Raw genomic sequence first — 22,278 nt, 5'->3', positions numbered from 1 at the left:
ACCGACTGAGCAACACATCAGATTTGCAATCACAGGTTTCAATTTTAGCATGCGCCTAACTGTAGGAGAGAACCGTTGAGCATCAGCGTCGGGAGTCCTCCAATAACTCTCTTTGAGGGGCCCTCGTGGCCCAATACAGAAAGGTAACTTGTTTGTTCACAGAGAAAAAGAAAGAACCACATGAGTGCGAACGCGTCGAATTGGTTAGCTGTAATTAGAAGTGCCTTTCAATGTCTATAGATCCTCGTGGGATGTCTTTTAGTAAGATTTGACTTCAAAACCAGTGTCAGATTAAACTTTTAAGCTGCATTATTCAATTGAAAAGCCAGATATATATATATCTCGTGACCAATGTTTCATATGGCTTAGTAACATGGGTTTAGTCATACCTCACGTGGTTTAGGACCCCACCACTGCCTATGTAGAAAGCTAGGTTCCAAAAGATAATGTGATGCAATAAAAACACTGTAGGTGAAGACAAACTTTTCCAGCTTATCCTCTCTTATTGATATCCCTCATTGCTTCACATTTATTAACTTTTCAACTAACTCCAGCTTTTGCTCTAGATTTTTTTTTTTATGTATCTGGAACATTCTTTAATCCTCCCTCTCTATAAATCCCTGAACCCTTTTGCTGCTACTCTCACTCATAGCTGTTAAAGGAACCTAAAATGGCGAAAGTTTTAGATCTTTCTCTGGTTCTCTTTGTTCTGTGTGTGTCCACTGCAGCAATAGCCATGGCAAGAAACCTTGGAGAGGAATCTAGTGATGATACAGAGTTCATCAAATCCTCTTGTGAGACAGCAACGTACCCGGAACTATGTTTTCAGTCTCTGTCTTCTTACGCAAGCGAGATCAAGAAGCGGCCCCTTCAGCTCGCCGAGACAGCGCTTGCTGTTAGCATGGCCCGAGCGAAGTCAGCCAAAACATATATCTCGGACATGACTGACTACAAAGGAATCACAAAGAGGCAGCACGAGGCCGTGTTGGACTGTGTTGAAGAGATGGGAGATACTGTTGATAGGTTGAGCAAGTCGCTGAAGGAGTTGAAGAATCTGGAGGAAGGAGAGAGCAAAGAAGACTTCTGGTTCTGTTTGAGCAATGTCCGGACGTGGACAAGCGCGGCGCTGACGGATGAGACCACGTGTCTTGATGGGTTTGGAGGGAAAGGCATGGATGGGGAGCTGAAAAGCTTAGTCAAAGCACACATTGTGCGTGTGGCGCAAGATACGAGTAATGCCTTGGCTTTGATCAATGTCTATGCTTCCAAGCATTGAATATATTGCAACGGTTTGGTCATGAGGACTTGAGCTTTTTATACTTTTGGATTTGGTTTGTATTGTGTTTTCAAGAAATGTGTTTTGGTTTGGTTCTGAGTCATATCAGTTTCTCTTGCCACATTGTTATATCATCTACGGTCTATATAGTTTGAAGCTTTTCATTTTGATGTTTGATTAGTGATATAGTTTTGTAAGCCATGAAGAGTATTTTGAAATATCCTCTTTCAAACCCACAGGTTTTGATATTCATTCATCTGAGTTAGTGATATTAAACTAATATTACATAATGTGGTCTCGGACCTAAAAGGATTATGGGTTTGACCCGAACCTTCTAATATTCAAATAAATATATAATATAAATATAAATATAAATATAAATATATATATATATATATATATAGGCCTGAAGGACATATGCGTATGGCCCAACAATGTCTTCAGAAAGAGATAAGAAATTTTGGAATAACGATCTCACCAGGGATTTTGTCCGAACCGAACCAGCCGAACTGAACCAAAATTTTTGGTTTTCGGTTTAGTTACAGATTTGAGTTCGGTAAAATTTTTAAAAATAATTCGGTTTTCGGTTCGGTTCAGTTTGTTTTTTCGTTTAAAAAAAAATATTTTAAAAAAATCGAAAATAATTGAAAATAACCAAAAAAACAAACCGAAAAAACTGAAAATAACCGAATTTAACCAAAATAACCAAGTTTAACTGAAATATCTTAATGTTTTTAGAAATTAACATAAAATAAAATATCGGTTAATTTTTCGGAAATAAAAGTAAAATTCCAAAATAACCGACGACATTTAATTCAGTTAATTTCGGAATTAGTCTTCACAATTTCGGTTAACCAAAAACCGACGGTTCGGTTCGGTTTCGGAAAACCAAAATCGCAGGCCTAGATCTCACCTAAAAAGAAGTAAACGAAACAAACCTAAATAAATCATCTCGAATCATAAGTTAACAAAATAGCTTTATAAAAGTTTTTGGACAAAGATTTTCTATAGAAAGAAGTATTATGGGGCAATGAAGAACGCATCCTTTGTCGGGAGTTTGAGTCCGGTAGCTCCAAGTTGATCAACATGTCAGATTCCTATCGAGCGATTAGTTTAGATTATAGACTCATGCTTGCTGATAATTAGGAGTATCTACGAGATCCTTTCTCGTAATTAATAGCAAAAGTCCTAAGGTCAACGGCGAATGGCCCAATTGGAACCGTCCATCATGGGATATGGAACAGGAATCCTTCTAACATGTTGATCCATAAACTAAGTATATAGTCAAGCCTCGGTACTATATATTATATGAAATTTCTAAATATCAATCGTCTTTTCTAGTCCAGTATTTATAGTCTTATAGATGCCTCTTTCTTGTCTTTTTTTTCACTCAGAAGACATTGCATAAAAAGTCCACCGTTTGTTATTATTTTATGACTGTCATAACGAATTTAACAGTAGCCAGTAGGAATGAAGCACGTCTGAGACCTGCCATGTGAACACACAATGCCATGTTAACACACGAATAAAGTAACAAATGCACCACTATATACAAGAAATGGGATGTTACACAAAACTTTAAATATATATTTTGACACTGCCATATAACACATAAAATTTTAATCCTTTTTTTAAAGCAAAACAATAATCTTCTTGAAAAGTTTTGGTACTTCAAATGCACATTGTGGAAAGAAAAATACATGTCAAGTAATTCTGAAAAGTTATACATGCAATGCGAAAATTTAGAATTTATTTGATGTCCAATATATATATATATATATATATTTGCTAAATTGATGTCCAATATATATGACATAGAAAGGAAACGAAAGCGTACACATGCTCACATCAATATATATGACATAGAAAGGAAACGAAAGCGTACACATGCACATGCAAAGAGATGAAGTTGAATATAACGTTTAATTTAGAAACGTAGATAATTGGTTATAAGGGCCAAAGTATTGCTTGTAGTCTTTGAAAGTTCAGAAACAGCCTTCTCCACCTTCTTCTTCGTCTCCTCATTCACTTCCTCTTCCTCGAACTCGCCCGTACACGTAGTATCGTCGGTCAACGCCGCGCTCACCCACGTCTTCACGTTCTTTAGATGCTCCTCCTTTGAGATTCCTCCGCCGTTGAGATTCTTCAACTCGGCCATTGCTTGCTTGAGCTCGTCGACAGTGTCCTTCATCTCCTCCACGCAGTCCTTGAGGACCGGGACCTCAGGGCTGGAGGTGGACTTAGCCTTTTTGAGAAGGTTTGAGACGACTAACGTGGCGTTTTTGGCGTATTTGAGGTTGACGTTGAGGGACGTTGTGCAGAGTTTGATTGGGTCAGCTTTGATGGTGGAGGAGTAGGAGGACAATGAGTTGTAGCACATTGTAGGATATGTTGTTGAGTTGCATGCGGTTTTTACGAACGTTTTGTAGTTTTGGTATCTGGAGGGTGGAGTTGCTGCTGTTTTAGGGATGTTTGATGAGTTGATGAGAGCAACAAGAGTTAGAGAGAGTATCACGAAACGCAACATGTTTGTAGTTAAGTGTTTTGTTATTCTTTCGGGTTTGAGAGAATACAGATGCTAACTTTTTGGCGAGTTGTGAAACTATGCAGTATGCTGTATATTATATACACAACACAGATTGGAATCATTGGATTATGATTGCAGTTAAATTATTGAGGAAATAATCGCACTATAATATAACAAATATATTTGACCAATCATAAATAATAAATCTTTTTATTTTGAAAAACGGCATAGCTATTAGTTTTGATTTGAACGGTGAGCGTAGTTCTTTCTTTTTTTTTTTTAATTTAATAAGCTTAGTTCTTGTTTTAGTTGATTATTCGACTCATGTGACATCTGATTCTTGATTCTGTTTGTTCGGTTTCTCCATCATTTAGGGCATCTGTATTAATTAGAAGTCTATCAAAAAAAAATCTCTTACCAAATATAACAATATTTTAATACGAATTTCCAAAATTTTGAAAGTCATGTCATAATCTCTAAAATGAAAATCTTTCACATGAATCTATTGGAGAGAAGATCCTACATCGGATATATGAAAGGGATTTGAATAATATATAAGGAACTTGGTCCAATCTATTAATTGCCAATTGATTTTAAGTTGAAAGCCCAAAAATCTATTATGGTATCAGAGCCAGATTTATTATTATTATTATTTTTGGTGAAATTGTTTCTTTAAAATGTTCTTAATGCGAATGACCTTATAACCACGTATGTATCTCATTTCTCTCTAGTTTCTTTTAGAACTTCTCGTCAATATTATGTTGTAGTTAGGTTGTAGTGTAGACAATTATAACTTTTTTTTTGTTTTGAAAAAACGGTTTTTTAGATAATTATAACTTAATAATAAAAAGCTATCATACCTTGCAAAACATGGCTGTTTCAAGATCACATGACCATCATATAATAATTTGCAAACCCTGGAGTCTCTAATTAACTAATACTAAATCAACAATCAGGAAGTTTTTCTTTTGGTGTCAAAATAAAATTAGAAAGATGAATACAAACTTTATTCCGGTGTTTAAGCAAGGTGGCACGTGATGTGATATGAAGCATATGATGGGCATGTAATATGGACGTGAACCAGATCTTCTGTATAATTATTAAGCCAGACAGATCAACGTATCATTTTTGTACGGGAAATGATATTCGAATTGATCTTCGATGCATGATTTATACGTAGGTGTATATTTGCTGGGATTTGCACATAGTTTATTGGAGTTTTTGCCAAAACTAACCCACAACTTGATTTTAATCCCAAACCTATACCCAAACTTGAATCAAATGCAAAACTAACCTAAAAGTCTAGTGAAATTACAGCTCAGCCCCTTTTGACCAAACAAAAAAACAGAAGCCATTTTTACGAATATAGCCTCAATAAATCGTCTGAGTCGTCTGAATTGTTGGAAGTCGTCTAGACGACTGAAGTTTCAGTCGTCTGGTACCAGCTTATTTTAAAAATAATTTATAAATCTTGTAAAAAATATTTTGATGCGTGAAAAATAAAAATCAAGTAATTATAAACAGTTTTAAGTGATATAAATTAAGATATGATAAAATTGATTTGTTTTGAAGATAGATGAGTGGAAGTAGTGTATTATTATATTCTTTGGTTTAGGAGTTTGGCAAACATATGTTGTAGTATTGTATGTATTGTTAGGGTTAGATCTTGGAAAACTAAAATGTTTTTTTCAAAAATTAGCTTTCACCAATATGTGTTTATTTCTGTGTATAGTAAACACTTTTCAAGTTTGATTTGATTTTATGAAGTGTTTAATTAGATAAATAAGTTTAGGGGTTATGTTTAGGGTGTGGACGACTTATATTTCAGTCGTCTGTTGAATAATTTACACGGACGACGTATATTTCAGTCGTCCACATCGTACCGAACCTTTAATTTTACCAATGTACGTTTTAACCTAACCGGATCATTTACCGGACATATAAAAGCTATTTTTTTCACTATTTCACAATTTTACGAAACCCTAGCGCCGTTTCTCTCCAACAGCGATTTCGAAGGCGATAAGACGAAAACCCTACCGTGGTCGTGTTCCGCCGTTATCTTCGCCGATAATCTCTCCGATTACGACGAATCTCGTTTCTCCTTCATGCCGTAGAGTATTTTCGTAGTTTAAACTGACCGTCCGCTTCTTTTTTTCAGATCTGAAATCTCGTTTGCCAAACTCCGCCGCCGGTATGTTATTTCTCATGTATTAAGGCGTTTAGCCGCCGGAAAAACCCTAAATATTTTAGTATTGATTCTTCTTTTCCCTTCGATTTGCAGATCTGTAACGGCTTGGGGCCACATCTTCTCCGACCATATCTTCTCGGACAATATATTCTCCAACTGTAAGTCATTCGTCTTTTGTTTAAAAGATTTTGAGATTGTTGTAGTCTTTTGCTGAAAGATTACTCAGACGACTTCCAGGAAGTGAGAAGACTACTCAGACGACTTCCAGACGACTTAACTTTAAGTTGTCTGAGAACAAAATACTTCTCAGACGACTTAACTTTAAGTAGTCTGAGAACAAAATACTTCTCAGACGACTTAACTAAGTTTATATCTTTTATTTATTGCAGACTATCGTGAAGAACTTCGTTCAGAAGGATTTTGATGAAATGTTTCCAAAATGGGACGGAGACGTAGATGACCCTGCCGCGGATAACATAATTAAAGTCATGTTTAATGATCCTGGATGGGAGTGGACCATGGAATGCTGGCCAGTCACCGGTACTGGCAAGGTTGTGAAGATGGAAGTGATTCCAGTGAAGAATGAAGTGATCAGTCCCGTGAAGTCAGAGAGTGTTGTGAATGAAGAAAGTAGCAGACCTCGGAAGAAAGCTCGTAAAGGGTCTTCTGTTTCTGCTGAGACACCTGCGGCGGGTAGTGAAGGGATGACGCATCAGCAGATTGAAAAGTTCTTGAAGGACATATCTGATGCCATTAATCTTGGCTTTGGGACGTGTCTTAAGGAGCTCAAGTTACTGGCGGATAGGATGGAAGCTGTGGAGAAGAAGGTGGGAATCACCAACAGAGGGGGTTCATCTGATGATCGTCAACTTACAACCACTTCAAATCCACCAAAACCTGTTGACGAACCCGGAGTTAGTACCAAAACCTCTCCCAAAATTGCAGAGAAGAGAGTCACTAGGCAATGTGTTAGGAAGAGTCAGGACTGATGTGATTTGTTTCTTGTGTGCTTTGATGAACATGTGTGCTTTGTTTCTAGTGTGCTTTGATGAACCACTGTATGCCTTGATTCTGAACATGTGTGCTTTGTTTCTAGTGTGAATTTGATCTTTGCTGTAAGGGCTTTTGTTAATAGTTTTTAAACACACTGTGAACTCGAAATTGCAGAGTGAAAGTGTGAATGGGGCGAAAGCAGGACAGAAGGAAGCCAAAGAACCGAGTCTTACTACAGAACCGAGTTCCTCGAGAGAGCTCTGTCTTGTGAGTCCTGCAGACGACTTACCGAGTGATGATCCTAGCCTTCTTATATTGGACAAACAAGTTTCCACCGCTTCAGATTTACTCGTTGAAGAAGCTAGAAGGCAGACAAAGAAGGAGACTGCTTTGGTGAATCTCCGTAAAAAAAGTGTGCGAGAAAGGAAGCTTGCTCCCACACAGCAAACTCCTTTTAAGGGAAACAGCACTGCCAAACAGATCATTCCAAACAAATAGGTTGGCAGAGGCTATGATCCTTTTGCACCCTATGACAAGATGAAGTCGAAGGAGCTCACTGCATGGGTGCAAAAAGATCTGTAAGTTGCTGTTACAAATATGCTTATTTATATTTGATTAAAAAAAGCTTCCATTTGATTATTTACATTTTGTGGTTGCAGTTCTCATAAACTGCCTCTGAAAAAAAAACCACGTAGATGTCCAAGTCGATTTTATCAGGTCCTCCGAACCCCCTTAGAATGGCTGACAGACCATGTAAGTCTTCTGCTATTTTCTTACTCTTATATAAGTCGTCTGTGAGTCGTCTGTGAGTCGTCTAGGAGTCGTCTAAGTCGTCTGGTAGTTATCTTACGTAAGTCGTCTGTAGCTCGTCTCTAAATCTTCTCTAAGTCGTCTCTAAGTCGTCTGTAAGTCGTCTGGTAGTTATCTTACGTAAGTCGTCTGTAAGTCGTCTCTAAGTCTTCTCTAAGTCGTCTCTAAGTCGTCTCTAAGTCGTCTGTAAGTCGTCTGGTAGTTATCTTACGTAAGTCGTCTGTAAGTCGTCTCTAAGTCTTCTCTAAGTCGTCTCTAAGTTGTCTCTAAGTCGTCTGTAAGTCGTCTGTAAGTCGTCTGGTAGTTTTTTGACTTGTATTGTTTTATATGCAGCAAATGGATGCTTTTATTAATCTACTGAGGCAACGGTACCAAAACCATCCAGAACATTTCAGGAGCGACAGAATGTGCTTTCTTGATCATGTATTTTCTCGGCAGTGGAGGGCCTCCTACCCTGATTTTAAGAGCGACGCTCCTGATGCCAACGGTTTAGGAAGAAGACTCCCTGGTGGGGCGTGGAATTATCATGCAGGCTTGATACCTTCTTTTTGTCAATCTAAGAAGGTTTGGGGGGTGGATGTGGATGATATCTATGCACCTGTGAACTTCAAGAACCAGCATTGGATTGCTATATGGATATCGATCCCTAAGAGGCACATCGTCGTCTGGGACAACATTGTCTCTCATATTAGCCCTAAAGAACTCGATGAGGTAATGGAGCCTTTTGTCACAATGGTCCCTTATCTGCTTGTTGAGTGCGCGCTCTCTGACGAACAAAAGGTTCAATACACATTGGAGCCATACACATATGCGAGACAAACCGTTGGAGTACCTCAGTGCCGAGCTGGAGATTGTGGCACCTTCACTCTGAAGTACATCGAATGTCATGCTCTTGGGATAGAATTTCCCACCGCGTTTGACAAAAAACACGGGAAGACCATCATGGAGAAGATGGCTCTGGATATATTTCGAGAGCTTCCTATGTGCCATGAATGGGAAAACCAAGACAATGATGAGAACCTGGCAACGTATGATTAGATTGTGTGCTGTTGCGATTGTATTTGAACTTGATGCTTTTGTGTACTGTTGTTAGGTAGATTAGGGGATGTTAACAGGGTCAGGATAGGATGATGTTTTTTGTAACCTATCCTCGTACCAAACTAGAATTCCGTAGGAAATTAGTTTGGTAGTGCAGTAACCTTTCGGAATATGTAATGTTTAACTTGTCTTTTTTAAATGCACTGTTGGAATTAGTTTGGACGATTTAACATAGAAGGTTTGCAAAGAAAAGTTCATAAAACATATAAATTCATAACATAGAGTCTACATAGAAGTTCATAAAACATAGAAAATCATTGTGGACGACTACAAAGAAGTTCATAAAACATAGAAAATCATTGTGGACGACTTACTTAAAGGTCTTCTGGACGACTAACCAGAAGAAAATTCTAGTTAAGACGTTGGACGACTAACCAGAAGGTCTTCTGGACGACTTACTTAAAGGTCTTCTGGACGACTAACCAGAAGTTCTTATGGACGACTTACTTAAAGGTCTTCTGGACGACTAACCAGAAGAAAATTCAAGTTAAGACGTTGGACGACTTACTTAAAGGTCTTCTGGACGACTTACTTAAAGGTCTTCCACGTCAGTTCTTACATTGTGAACGCTTATGGCCAGTTTCTTTGCAGACTGAGCACCTATAAACCCTGTGCTGCTTCCGGGGTTTGCGTCCTCTCATCCTGGATAGCTCCAACCAAGATTGCCATCTTGATTTCTTCTGTCTCCCCGGACCACGCTTTACTTCCGGAGGAAAGCATGTGCGTGCCTCAACAAGTTGTCCAACACAAGGATATATATTCTCTGAGTATCCTGCAAACAAAGTATCCTTTGAGTAGACCGGCCACACAAGTGTGGAGATATGCACACCAGCTGCTGTTCCAGCTGCTATAGCATGAGAGCAAGGTATTTTCTCGACTTGATAGACACCACAATCACACTTTTGAAGTTCCAGATCAACATTACAGTCCCTATTTCCACCTTTCACAAAGAACTTCCATCCATCAATTTGTTGGACTCTCAGAGTATACGCGTTCTCCTCTCGGACAGCAAGCAAGTGTTCAACACCCCGACTATGTTGTGTTGTAAGACTCAAAGCATCTCCTCTCCTTTTCCAGTACCACCTTCCTAGCTTCTCCCTTATGAACTCCAGCAGGAACTGAATAGGAAATCCTCTTGCTCGCTTCAGTGCGGAGTTAATTGATTCAGCGATATTGCTCGTTTTTAAGTTGTACCTGTCTCCCTGACAATGAACCCTAGACCATAGGGTCACATCGGCTTCCTCTAGATACTCAGCAAGATCCGGATTTGCACTCCGTATCTCATCCATGTACCGATCAAAATCGTAAAGTGTATGAGCATAAGCAGCACCTTTCACCAAGTACAAGAGATGCTTCCCTTTATACTTTTTGACAATATTCTCTTGAAGGTGATAATAACATATTCCTCGGGTTGCCCAAGGAAACACCTTTTCACACGCATTTATAATGGAGGCGTGCCTGTCGGAGACTATCACCAGAGGATACTCATCAGATACACAGCTCGCCAATTTTGTGAAAAACCATTCCCAAGATTCATCATTCTCACCATCTACGATCCCAAAAGCCAATGGATATATCTGAAAATTACCGTCTTGTGCGGCTGCAACCAACATAGTACCCCCATACTTCCCACTTAGGTGAGTCCCATCTACCACAATGACCCTTCTCTGATACTTAAATCCTCTGATCAAAGCTCCAAAAGCAAGAAATAGATACTTAAATCTATTCAGAGAATCGAGTTCTATAGCTGTGATAGAACCCGGATTTGCTGCCTTGATTTGCTCCAAATATGAAGGCAGTCGCTCATACCCGTCTTCCGCTGATCCTCTCACCATTTCTTGCGCATATAACAATGCTCTGTATGAAGTGGTGTAATCAAGTGTCATGCCAAACATGTTCTTCATTGCATCTTTGATATGCTGCGGATTCAACCCATCAATGATTCCAACTCGATCTATGAAAAGTCGACCAATGTACTTCGGAGTACAACGTTTCCGCTGAGCGATTCTGTTTGGGATGGAACATGTATGAGTTGCCAAATACTTGGTTACCCAAAACGTTTTAGTCCCATGTTTCACACTTGCTCGGACCTTCCATTGACAACCACTAACACGACATGTTGCCACAAACAGAGTTTTCGTTGACTTGAATATTCTGAAGGAGAACCTACGCCTCACCGCTGTCAACCGCAACTCTGAAAGCAGTGCATCCTTACTAGCAAAACTCTGGTTGACATAGATTCTGTCTGCAGATGATCCTTTTCCTTCACAACCATATGCCCCTTTGTAATCATCAAAACAGATTTCATCATCTTCTTCCTCATCCTCATCTTTAACCTTTCCATACTCACTATAATCCTCAGCATCAGCAACAACAGGGATGTCAGCATCCTCCTCCCCATCATGATCCTCAGCTTCATCCCCCTCTTCAGCTTCATGCCCCTCCTCAGCTTCATCCCCCTCCTCAGCTTCATCCCCCTCTTCATCTTCATCGCTCACATCAGCTTCATCCCCCTCCTCAGCTTCATCCCCCACATGATCTTCATCCCTTTCCTCTGAAACCGATCTCATCTTGCTAAAGCTTGATACACAAAGACGTACTTCATGCGTTTTAGTTATCTCGAGCAAGTTCCGAACTTGTCTATCACTTGTAACATGAATAGGAGGAAGGTCTGGAGCCATCTGTTGTAATGAGTAGGTTAACTCCACAGACTCTGTGTTCATGTCCAGGTTATAATCTTCTTGAGCCATTGCAACAAGATCAGCATGTGTCGAACTTTCATTCAAAAATAACATTCTCGCTCCTTTGAAATGATCAACCACAAAATTCCAACATCCATCTTTCAACAACCATTCTCCATACACTGCATGTAACTGACGCATCATCTGAAAAAGTCAAAATATAACACATTAGCAAACTTAGAACAAAGAAAACGAAAGTTTATTAAAGACTGACGCGGACGACTTCAATCTAAGTTGTCTAGACGACTAAACTATATGTCGTCTGGTCAACGCAGAGGTTATTTTTGCAATTGACTTTGAAATCTGTTATTTCGGACGACTGAAAGTTAAGTCGTCTACTATTGTTTGGTTAAAAAAAAAACTCCAAAAAAGCTAGACGACTTACATTTCAGTCGTCAGAGGTTAGTTTTGCATTTGACTGGATTATTTCAAAGTTTGACTTTTTGGACGACTTACATTTCAGTCGTCTAGTGAAAATTAAAATAATAATATTTTTTTAAAAGTAGACGACTTACAGTTAAGTCGTCATAGGTTAGTTTTGCAATTGAAAAAAAAAACTTCAAGATTTAATTATATACAGACGACTTATAATTCAGTCGTCCACGAGACGACTGAAATGTAAGTCGTCCAGGATTTACGAGGTTTGACCAGAATCTCGGAAAAAAGTCCTGGACGACTTACAATTAAGTCGTCTGGTGGACGACTGAATTATAAGTCGTCTGTGTATAATTAAATCTTGAAGTTTTTTTTTTCAATTGCAAAACTAACCTATGACTACTTAATTGTAAGTCGTTTACTTTAAAAAAAATATTATTATTTTAATTTTCGCCAGACGACTGAAATGTAAGTCGTCTGGGGAAGTCAAACTTCTGAAATTATCCAGTCAAATGCAAAACTAACCTATGACGACTGAAATGTAAGTAGTCTAGGTTTTTTGGAATTTTTTTTGAAACCAAACAATAGTAGACGACTTAACTTTCAGTCGTCTCAGGTTACAGATTTCAAAGTCAATTGCAAAAATAACCTCTGCGTTGACCAGACGACTTCCAGGTAAGTCGTCTACAGCCAGACGACTGAAAGGTAAGTCGTCTACAGCGAGACGACTTCCCAAGTAAGTCGTCTGACGAACAAATCTGGAAAAAAACTCGATGTCATACCTTAAATTGGTGAGATAAGTTCCTTAGCATACATAAGGCTTCTCCAAGCACACAGAATCACAAACGAAAGTCACCCACCCATAATCGTTAGCTTCTATGACGTTATGAACCATAAAAATTTTAGAATCAAAATCTTGGGTTTTTTTAGCTCATTGTGGAGAGAAAGTGAGAGATATGTTGTGTTTAGTTCACAAGAATGGAAAAAGAAGAAGGGTAAATCGATTTTGGGAGCATTAAGAGCTTCAAATTGGTTGTTCATGGTGGTTGTGGTATTGATGACAATGACAATCTTGTAATTACTTGAAGATGATGAGGATGAGAGAGTAAAAATGTCATTTTCGAAAAAAAAAAAAAAAATTGATGGCATTTTCGTAAATTATATGAACTTCTGGGGTGAATAGGGCAAAACCAATTTTCAAAAAAAAGGGAGGTTAGTTTTGTGTTTGACTTTAAGTTGTAGGTCAATTTTGCAAAAAGCACTAGTTTATTTATTCTTTTATCATTTAATATATAAATTAAACAACTTAAAGCAATTTAAATAATCAATTAAGGTTTAGAAAGGATATAACTTAATTTACAAAGCCTATCGAATATATGATTTTCTTTTTTTTTTGAAGAGTAGAAGTTTTTTCTCTAACTGCACTACTACGTACTGACCAATTAAGGTTTGATCATTGCGATATCATTTCCTTCCATTGAGAGAAAGTTTAAGTTCCTATCATGATCAATGATACCTTAACATTTTCAAATGCATTTATTTACTTATCTTCATTGTCCTGTCTAGACCTGGGCGTTCGTTTCTGTAACGGTTCGATTTTCCCGATTTTTTTTTATTCTAAAAATATATGAACTGTTCAGTTATTTATGAAATCCAGTTCGGTTATTTTGGTTTTCGGTTCAGTTCAGATCTATACTATTAAAGCAGGATCCTATTTGCATTTTTACCTTAGCCTGCCCTTTCTTTTTTGGTGTTTTCTTACATTTCAAAGATTAAAAAAAGATATTTCCGTAAACAATACAAAAACACGTTTTTTCAAATTTTTTAAAGTGGCCCTACGTGGAAAACAAGCCCAAACGAATTACTCCTAACCGATTTTCTAAAATGGCCCAAGGCAAGCATATAGAAATCAAATTCGGTAACTATCAAACATATCTTAACAGTATACAATTCTCTAACGATTTTTTATTTAATGAATCAGAATATACTAGCTTGCCCATGAAGCATACGTAATAACTACCCAAATATTTGTTTCATTTAATTCCTTTATGTTAAAAAGATATCTAAACTAACAGAATTATTAATATTGTTAAGATATGTAAACAATCACACAAAAAATCGATATCTAAATATTTTTTCTTGATCAATACTCTAAACGGTTTCCTATAGACCACTAAGAATATACCAGAGATATTTTTTTACCAGACATTTATAACCATCGATTAACCCAAATATTTGTTTCATTTAATTTCTTTATGTTAAAAAGATATCTAAACTAACAGAATTGTAAATATTGTTAAGATATGTAAACAACCACAAACAAAATCGAGCTCTAAATATTTTTTCTTGATCAATACTCTTAACGTTTTCCTATAGAGAACTAAGAATATACCAGCAATATTTTTTTACCAGACATTTACAACCATCGATTAACCTACTACTATTATAAATCTTTATTTAAAAATTTATATAAAATATATAACTAATTGCAAAATTGAACTTAATGTCATTACAAAAAAAAATTCATGAGAGAACAAAATTAACCATATAATACATTTATTTTCTTATTGTCTTGCCAATTTAATTCATTAAAATATCAAATTTTATTTTATAAACATAAATAGTCATTTAAAATCATACACGATAAATAAAAATAAAATGTTTAAGTTTTCTATAACATTAAACACAAATGTAAGAAAATATTAAATTTACTAAATATTTGTAAATTTTAAATTAAAAAATCAGAAAATAAACCCGCGCTTTTAAAGCGCGGGTCAAAATCTAGTAACACTATTAAAACTGGATAATATCCGATTAAATTTTGGTTTCAAATTTTCTAATAATTTTGGAGAATATAGGGTCATTTGGATAAATTTAAATATTTAAAATTGTTCAAATTATTTAAGTAATCCAGATAATTTAAATATTTGAATAATTTTCCTCTCTAATTGGTTGATAAAGAGTATTTTTAAAAGATTTGGTAATTGTAAAACTAAATATAATTAATATTGTTATATATATAAACTATATTTTAGATATTTTGATATCTATTCAGTTCTCGGTTCGGTTTTGGCTTCTTCGATTCCAAAGATATAAAACTATGTTATCTGTGAACATTTGTTGATTTCGGGTTTGGTTTTCCGGTTTATATTCCCAGGCGTACTCATGCTAGCCTCAAAGATGATGTAGGGGTCGACATGGATGTCGTCTTTGGTTGCTCAAAGCTGGGGTTTCTTAACACGCAACTAGAGGAACATATGTCAGTACAGCTAGCAAAAATTTCCGGAACCAACATCCAAGTAACCTCAAAAGTCAAAACATGATGATATACTACATAACAGGGTATTGGATCAATAACAACAGTACTCTTTAATTAACTTCATTTTATCGTAAATTACATATTCTTATACATGAGCCATAGCAACATAACACCTTGTGTACATATCCAAACTTTATTTTCTGCAAGAGAGCAATGAACAGAAGCTATACACTAGAGACTCTTCTTCTCTATATGCACAACGCCTCCTATTTACAGCGGGTGAAGCTTGGAATGTTGAGCGGTGTATAAACGTAAACGTAAAGTAATCTATACTTAAGGTTGAAATAGAAGTGCAGCAAGTGGTCAAACTATCATCACATCTGGAGAAGATTGTTCACTGTAATAGCAACAGAGTTTGTTCTCTGCAAGTCCTGCAAAAAAAGTGAAACGCAACATGTTCTAGTATCAAGTCACTAGAATCTTAGAACTTTGACAATTTGGTACAACACCCATCACTTAAGGATCAATCACAGAGAGCACCCAATATGCACTTAAAGGTTACCTGGAAAATAATTTCATCTGGCAAATGTGGCATGACTTCCCTCACTGTCTCGGCCATAGCTAGTATATTTGCCAAGCTTTCATTCGTCCCACTTGATACAGTTCTTAAATGCAGACCACCTGTCCTTCCAGGACGCAAGGTTGTAGAAGAAGTGGATGCTTGTGAAGGGTTCATTGGCCATACACTCCAAGCAGCATCCTCAAGTGCAGTTTGAGCATAACTTTCCCCAACAGATGCAAGATGCCTCATCATCATCTGAACCCTCCCCAGTCCAACGGACCTAGACGCGGTAGAGGGACCAGCAACATCAACACCCTGACTTGACCATGTCTGTAGCCAGCTTGGATCCAATCCTAAGTTCCTATTTTGTGAAACAAAAGGGTGAGAATTTGTACAATCAAACAAATCGAAGATTTAGTTTGAATATTGTTTTAAATTAAGTTATAAGCAAATGAAGTAGTTAATAAGTAAATGATAAAAGGAGAATGAACTGAACCTTGAAGGATCACTTTCAATGGAGTTTGGCATCTCATGAGGAAACAATCCAGTGGCTAATGGATGCTCAGGAATGTTTTCTCTTTCAAGCTGACGGGCTAGCTGCTCATCACTTGAGACTTCCACTGTTCGAGTGTTCACCTCAGTTTCAGTTCTACCGACAAACAGAGGTTTACGACATGTAGGACAAGAGTAAACCTCATTTAGACCTTGATCCAACCTGCCAGCATCAAAGCATCATCATCAGGATCAGCAGTTTCAGTCATAAAATACTTGAGGCTGTCGGTATCTAGCTAAGCGCACCAGGATCGCAGGCATCCAAGGTGGAAAAGGTGGTTGCAGTGAAGCCTTTTAGCTTTAGCCATAGGTTCCTGCCATTCACAATTTATCCAAAAGTTTGAGGTATTGAAACGGTATGGAGAATGACTCTACAGCAGAAGCATACCCGGCATATAGCACATTCATCATCATATGCCCGTAACTCTTCAGAAGTTGCATCAGGAAGGGCCGCATGGAGAGAGCCCAGAGCTATTCTCAGTTTGATGTATCCTTTCATTCGTTTCAAAATTGCACTGAGCAATGCCTGCCAAACCATAAAAAAAAAAAAAAAAAAACAGGTATAAAGATGCAACAATTTGAATGTTGTGCCTAACAGTGAGGGCGACACTGTTACTTACACGTATGTTGAGAAACAAAACTGCATCCGCTAGATGAAAGGAAAGGCCATGCAGCCACCAGATGTGCAAATAATGACCTAGTGCCATTACCAAAGTAGCCATGTCCAGAAAGAAACCAAGGTTTCGGTTGAGGAGGCCCTTCCACTCCAACAGTGAGCCTATCCAAAACAGTGAAGATTAAGATGTGGAGTTCGAATCGATCCAAAATATCCAAAACAGAAAAGAAAAGACCTGCTGTCATGGAATCGAGAAACTTAGATCTTTGGCAGTCCGAGTTGCTCGCTGCTAAGTGGTTGATCCACATATCAAGCAGTTGAAACCCATGAATTAACAGCGCCTGCAAATCAATCCGATCAGCTCTCTATTTTGTTGACCATGGCTACAAAGGAAAGACAACAAGTAGGAAAAAGAAGACAACTGCTATTGCTTAAGTAAGTACCTGTAAGGTCTCAAAAGCTATACTGCATGGCTCAAAAAGTAACAACAGATACACAGAAGAGCCAGTTGTATTGTATGTCATAAGGGAAAGCTTTATCCTGCAAAAATAGGAGGAACAAAATATTACTTGGAAATATCATTCAGACATGAAGGGTAACAACATTACTCAAGAGTGTTGGCCATGTAGGTTAATAAATATGAGACAATATACCACAAAATATCAACAGAGAGAACCAAGAACAGCACTGAATACACACGAAAGTATGTCCACGGTGTAGAAGAAGGAGATGCATTCAATCGTTCAAGCCGGTCTCTGGCCAAAGCTTGAAACATCTATTAAATGACATTACAATATTCTCATTAGGAGGAGGGTGTCTAAAAATAATATAATTCAGAATTTTGGTTACCGTCGTCAATCAAGAACAGCCTACCATACCTTTAAAGTGCATAGAACAGTAAGCCAAACTGTCCACAGTACACCCTGAAATATTGTTGCGGGAATCACCAGCGGCAGAAATATTCCCTGGGAGGAAAGGAGGATTAAAAGGGGATTGGATTCAATCTATTAATCCCTACATTTTATGGATACAACTCAAAAGCACTAAACAAAGATGCAAAGCGCACGAGTAAATGAAGGAAAAGGATCTCTCTAAGTATTATTTTTTTAATAAAAGAACCTTGCAGCTGCTAAGATTTTGAAGTCATGAAAGACACCAAGAATCTCATACAAAACACAGAACGTAGTAGGTTATGGTATGTCGCAGTCAAAGGAAGAACAGCTACCTTGTAAATGATGTAATTGGCAAGTCGTTCCACCAACTTTTTAGTTTCAACGCCATATAGATCTCCAAAAAATAGATTCTGCAAAAGACGCTTAAAAGACATTATAACCAGATAAAAATAACAAAAAGGCATGACCAGAAACCATTAAAGATTAACAACACATCCTTCCTCTGCTGCTGATAATTTTAGCCGCAGGTGTAAACTAATTGAACATTTTCACTTGTAACCATACTAAGAACTGTATTTTGAACTCTTTCCAACATAAGAGAAAAATCAGTGGTGAGAGGTCGATACATTAGAATAGCACCCAAAGCAGCAAGGAAAACCGTTAAGAGTAAGAGTAACAAATAATGAGACACCTAAGTAGAAGTGACGCAAAAACAAAAAAAATGCTCAGTCTGAAAACTATAAGAAAGTTTGAAAGTAAAATTTCATCTGTTTGAAGGGAGCCTACTATTACATATAAAGTTTACGAAAACGCATTGCTTTATATTGGAAAAACCGTGGTATAAATGTTACTCTTACCTTGAGAGCAAGTAGGAGAAGAATATACACATTAAGCACAAAATTTGTCAGCAGCGCGATTGTAAAGTAAGAACCCAAAAGCAGGTCAAGCGCATGCTCGGAGTCTCCTAAAGAAATGTTCTTGGCATCCGCTCTAAGTCTATCCAGAGACAACTCTGTCCAGACTTGAAGCCCCACAAAGCTCAGAGCAGTTGATGCGACCGAGACGTGCAAGTACCTTATCCCCATTAGGAACTATAACAGCCTCGCCACTTTTTAAACTTAGTCCCCACCAGATTCTCAACAACTTAATCATACTAGCATGATGCCATCTGCAGCAAGTAACAACATGATCTCACATCAGTATCTAAAGACGTGGACAAGACAAACAAAGACAAGCCAAGTGAGAGCAAAACAATGAACACCATGATCACAAAAGCTCAACTTGGTATACGATTTTTTTAAAACTAAATTGACCATTTTGCATCAGAAAGACAGAAAATTGAGCTGAAAACCAAATAAAAAAGGATTCTTTCAGAATTGAGTACAGCTCTCATAATTCAACAGAGGGGAAAAGGACATGATCCCAGATTGAAACCCATTAAGAAACATCAATTAAAAATTATAAAAATCGAAGAAAGCTGAAATAAAAATTGAAGGAAACAGAGACAGGAAAGGACAAAACGGGAGATTCAATGGAGAAAGCAAGCAAAGCAAGAGATCATACATAGTTCAACAAAATCAATCGAATCAGCACAAAAACCTGAATCCGAGAAGCTGTCGATTGGATATTCACTTTTAGCACAGGCCTCTCTGCATCTCTCTTCTTCTTCTTCTTCTTACAAGAACAAAATCAATCTCTCTTCTTACAGAAAGAAAAGTATTATTATTACAAAAGTGTACGAAACAGAAAAAAAAAAGAAAAAGCGATACGGTCAACACTGACCTTTTTGGGTTAATTTTCACTTTTCAACATTATTAGAACATTAAATAAGAAAAGAATTTAATCATATCTATATACGGTTTTGGTGAAACCAAAAGCTCTACTTATATTGTTTTCTCAATCTCAACATTATTATTGTGTAACTATATGTTAACGTATGTTAACTGCTAAGCGAAGATAAATTTATTTTATTTTCTAAAGAAATCATATAAATCTGATTTGACACCTGAACAGATTTGAGTTTGACCCAATTAATCTGATTTTTTTACAGTTTACGAATAAATAGCCAACACGAGCCCATGTAAGTTTAAACTATGTTTGGGCCAACAACTCTACAGGCCCATTTATTGATCCTCGATAACTATTCATTATGTTCCAGAAAATTCTCAAGACCTTCTTCGCCACGCCAATCTCCGATCAATCTCGTCGCCAATTCAAAAACCCTTTCCCGATCTAGGTAGGTTACACGCTCAGAGGAGGAGAAAAAGAAGAAGAAGATGGGAATAATAAGGAGCAGCTTCACATTCCTGACGGGAACAGTGTGCGGGATCTACATCGCTCAGAACTACAACGTTCCTAACATCAAAACCCTTGGTCGTTGCGCCGTCTCAAAGGCCAAGGAAATTGAGGAGATTTATCGCAAGCCCAAGACCAGAGACGACGCTTGACTGATTCCACTTTTGCTTCTCCCGCGAGAGATATCTCTTGTTCTTTGTTTAATTTTTATTTTTCCTTTCTTTTGCCAAGGTTTTGTGTGTGGGATTATTGATTTATAAAATTCAAATTATATTCGACAATCACATAGAAGAACAAATTAAAAATTATTTTCTCAGATTGCTGCAGTTTTCACCTGATTTGATCTGTTTAATAGTTGCTATTATGTTATTTGGTTTTGAAGATTTTGCAACCATGGTTGAGTAGCATAGAACGAAGGTAGTTCTATGCGTTACTTTGTTGTGTCATACAAACCCTTAGATCATGAACATCTTCAGAGTTCATACATTATTATTTTGCAGAGATATCTCGTAGCAGTTATCGTTGGATGATAGCCTCAGGAGTAACTTTCTTGACTGATAGAAGAAACAAAGCATTTGATCACATGTTTTGTTGGTTTAGCATATAACAATAGAAACAATAATTCATTTATAAAGGGTCTTATACCCAAAACCAAAACCAAAGCATCCAACATAGAGACATAAAAGACTTGCGATAGGGATTATTAGCTCAACAAGCTAAAAAAAAAAAGTAAAAAAAAACAAACCATCAAAATAGCTCAACATGAAGAGGAGGAGGATGCATTGTTTTTGAATATCATCTTTGCAGTGTAGTCCACGAGTGCAGTTCTCTGCAAACACAGCTCCATCTGCTTAGCCTTTAGCTTCTTCAGCTTCTCCTCCATCTCCCTCTTCTTCGGCCCATCCTCAACCATATCCCAAACCCCACTTACACTAGACTCATCCAAACCCAAAACACTCCCATTCTCCGCCTTGAAGAACAAAGCCATCTCTCTACTCTCCGAGAGATGATGATTCTCCACAACGCTCACCTTCTTCTGCGTTTCCACCTCTGCTTTTTTCTTGGGCGTTGAAACTACCTCAACCTCTTTCGACTTCTTCCTCGGTTTAGCAGGAAGCACACCATCACTCCCCCAAATCTTTCTCGACAACTCGAAGGTTCTCTGCTCAAGATCTTTAGCATACGTGATCTGATCTTCAGTCTTCCCTCTCTTGAGCGAGTTCTTCACTATATTCACAAACTTCTTCTTACACCTCTGGAGCTTCGTAACGATCTGAGCTTTGGAGGCGTTGAAGTCGATCAACGTCTTGACGTAATCGCAGAAGGCGTCCATGTTCTCGGAAGGGTCTCCTTTAGTGGAAGTGAAGTCAAGAAAGCCTTGAAGCATCGCGATTTCGTCAGTCTCGCTGAACAGCCTCTGAAACATCTTCTTGGCTTCTTCTCCTGATATCTTCTTGACCTCTTCATCAGCTCCTGAAGGCTTCTTCTTGGCTTGCTCGGTGGTGGTTGATGTCTTCGCCTTCTTCTTAGGCTCGTTATCCGCTTGCTTCAGAGAGCGCTTCGCCGTAGAGCTCTCAGGTGGGATCGGTTTGGTCACGACAGCGTTGAGAGGCTTAGTTTTGGTCGCGGGCTCGGAGTCTGAGTCGGATTCTGATTCTTCTTCGGAGTCGGATTCAGGCTTCTTGGCAGCAGGAGGAGGGGCAACAGGTTTCTGAGTGAGTTTGGACTGGACATCGCCGGCTTCGTCATCGGAAGAGTTGGATTCTTCTACAGATGAACCAGACTCTTCTTCTTCTTCTTCTTCCTCTTCGCTGGAAGATGCAACGGGAGGGTTCGCGATCTTGTCCTTCGGTGCCATCGAGCAAAAGTAGAAGAGAGAGAGAGAGAGAGAGAGAGAGAGAGATCTGCGGTCTGAAAGACTACTACTCTTCTTAAAGTTCTTTACCCTGTCGCCGTCGATTTGGTATGCTTTTAGGTTTGTTAAGAGTTTAGGTATCGTTAGGATTTGGTTACAAAAGCTACATTTGTTGGACCTTCGCCAAGGCCCATGTGACCAACCGTAAGTTGATTATGCACTTTCGGTCCTGAGATTA

At 37.9% G+C, this 22,278-nt stretch overlaps 7 protein-coding genes across 8 annotated transcripts; 3 read left to right on the top strand and 4 right to left on the bottom strand.

Moving 5' to 3' along the window:
* The first annotated feature begins 524 nt into the window (after positions 1–524).
* Positions 525–1,514, top strand: LOC103861541 (pectinesterase inhibitor 7). Its single transcript, XM_009139260.3, has one exon. The coding sequence runs from the start codon at positions 671–673 to the stop codon at positions 1,274–1,276; it is 606 nt and encodes a 201-aa protein (XP_009137508.1). The 5' UTR covers positions 525–670; the 3' UTR covers positions 1,277–1,514.
* LOC103861540 (pectinesterase inhibitor 4-like) lies at positions 1,254–5,233 on the bottom strand. Its single transcript, XM_033287131.1, has one exon. It carries the CDS (start codon positions 3,801–3,803, stop codon positions 3,204–3,206), a length of 600 nt encoding a protein of 199 aa, XP_033143022.1. The 5' UTR covers positions 3,804–5,233; the 3' UTR covers positions 1,254–3,203.
* A 2,420-nt stretch (positions 5,234–7,653) lies between these two features.
* LOC117132534 lies at positions 7,654–9,057 on the top strand. The gene is made up of 2 exons (XM_033287128.1): positions 7,654–7,737; positions 8,128–9,057. Exon 2 carries the CDS (start codon positions 8,131–8,133, stop codon positions 8,830–8,832), a length of 702 nt encoding a protein of 233 aa, XP_033143019.1. The 5' UTR covers positions 7,654–7,737; positions 8,128–8,130; the 3' UTR covers positions 8,833–9,057.
* A 383-nt stretch (positions 9,058–9,440) lies between these two features.
* LOC103849309 lies at positions 9,441–11,642 on the bottom strand. The gene is made up of 2 exons (XM_033287419.1): positions 11,493–11,642; positions 9,441–11,351 (listed from the first exon to the last, which is right to left on the bottom strand). The coding sequence occupies exons 1-2, from the start codon at positions 11,640–11,642 to the stop codon at positions 9,441–9,443; spliced, it is 2,061 nt and encodes a 686-aa protein (XP_033143310.1).
* Positions 11,643–15,308: 3,666 nt separating this feature from the next.
* Positions 15,309–19,748, bottom strand: LOC103861538 (E3 ubiquitin protein ligase RIN2). Of its 2 annotated transcripts, none has more exons than XM_009139258.3 (13): positions 19,454–19,748; positions 18,748–19,058; positions 18,223–18,300; positions 17,876–17,962; positions 17,651–17,772; positions 17,441–17,537; positions 17,233–17,338; positions 17,002–17,159; positions 16,770–16,907; positions 16,628–16,695; positions 16,326–16,544; positions 15,830–16,190; positions 15,309–15,698 (listed from the first exon to the last, which is right to left on the bottom strand). In XM_009139258.3, exons 2-13 carry the CDS (start codon positions 18,973–18,975, stop codon positions 15,642–15,644), a joined length of 1,719 nt encoding a protein of 572 aa, XP_009137506.1. In that variant the 5' UTR covers positions 18,976–19,058; positions 19,454–19,748; the 3' UTR covers positions 15,309–15,641. The 2 variants fall into 2 exon arrangements, with proteins under 2 accessions (XP_009137506.1, XP_009137505.1); XM_009139257.3 differs by having other exon boundaries at positions 19,490–19,707.
* Positions 19,749–20,029: 281 nt separating this feature from the next.
* LOC103861537 lies at positions 20,030–20,523 on the top strand. Its single transcript, XM_009139256.3, has one exon. It carries the CDS (start codon positions 20,167–20,169, stop codon positions 20,335–20,337), a length of 171 nt encoding a protein of 56 aa, XP_009137504.1. The 5' UTR covers positions 20,030–20,166; the 3' UTR covers positions 20,338–20,523.
* Positions 20,524–20,789: 266 nt separating this feature from the next.
* Positions 20,790–22,179, bottom strand: LOC103861536 (GLABROUS1 enhancer-binding protein-like). The gene has a single exon (XM_009139255.3). The coding sequence runs from the start codon at positions 22,041–22,043 to the stop codon at positions 20,943–20,945; it is 1,101 nt and encodes a 366-aa protein (XP_009137503.1). The 5' UTR covers positions 22,044–22,179; the 3' UTR covers positions 20,790–20,942.
* Between the last annotated feature and the right edge of the window lie 99 nt (positions 22,180–22,278).

The sequence above is a fragment of the Brassica rapa genome, chromosome A03 (assembly GCF_000309985.2).
Source record: "Brassica rapa cultivar Chiifu-401-42 chromosome A03, CAAS_Brap_v3.01, whole genome shotgun sequence".
Taxonomy (NCBI): domain Eukaryota; kingdom Viridiplantae; phylum Streptophyta; class Magnoliopsida; order Brassicales; family Brassicaceae; genus Brassica; species Brassica rapa.
This window is presented reverse-complemented; position numbering and strand designations above follow the sequence as displayed.

Coding starts and splice junctions, on each gene's coding strand:
- LOC103861541 (XM_009139260.3), top strand. CDS start 671: ATGGCGAAAGTTTTAGATCTTTCTCTGGTTCTCTTTGTTCTGTGTGTG.
- LOC103861540 (XM_033287131.1), bottom strand. CDS start 3,803: ATGTTGCGTTTCGTGATACTCTCTCTAACTCTTGTTGCTCTCATCAAC.
- LOC117132534 (XM_033287128.1), top strand. CDS start 8,131: ATGGATGCTTTTATTAATCTACTGAGGCAACGGTACCAAAACCATCCA.
- LOC103849309 (XM_033287419.1), bottom strand. CDS start 11,642: ATGGCTCAAGAAGATTATAACCTGGACATGAACACAGAGTCTGTGGAG. Junction 11,352..11,492: donor AGATAACTAAAACGCATGAA/GTACGTCTTTGT, acceptor GAAGCTGAGGAG/GGGGATGAAGCTGAGGAGGG.
- LOC103861538 (XM_009139258.3), bottom strand. CDS start 18,975: ATGGGGATAAGGTACTTGCACGTCTCGGTCGCATCAACTGCTCTGAGC. Junction 18,301..18,747: donor TTCTCCTACTTGCTCTCAAG/GTAAGAGTAACA, acceptor CGTCTTTTGCAG/AATCTATTTTTTGGAGATCT. Junction 16,191..16,325: donor ATTGAAAGTGATCCTTCAAG/GTTCAGTTCATT, acceptor TTCACAAAATAG/GAACTTAGGATTGGATCCAA.
- LOC103861537 (XM_009139256.3), top strand. CDS start 20,167: ATGGGAATAATAAGGAGCAGCTTCACATTCCTGACGGGAACAGTGTGC.
- LOC103861536 (XM_009139255.3), bottom strand. CDS start 22,043: ATGGCACCGAAGGACAAGATCGCGAACCCTCCCGTTGCATCTTCCAGC.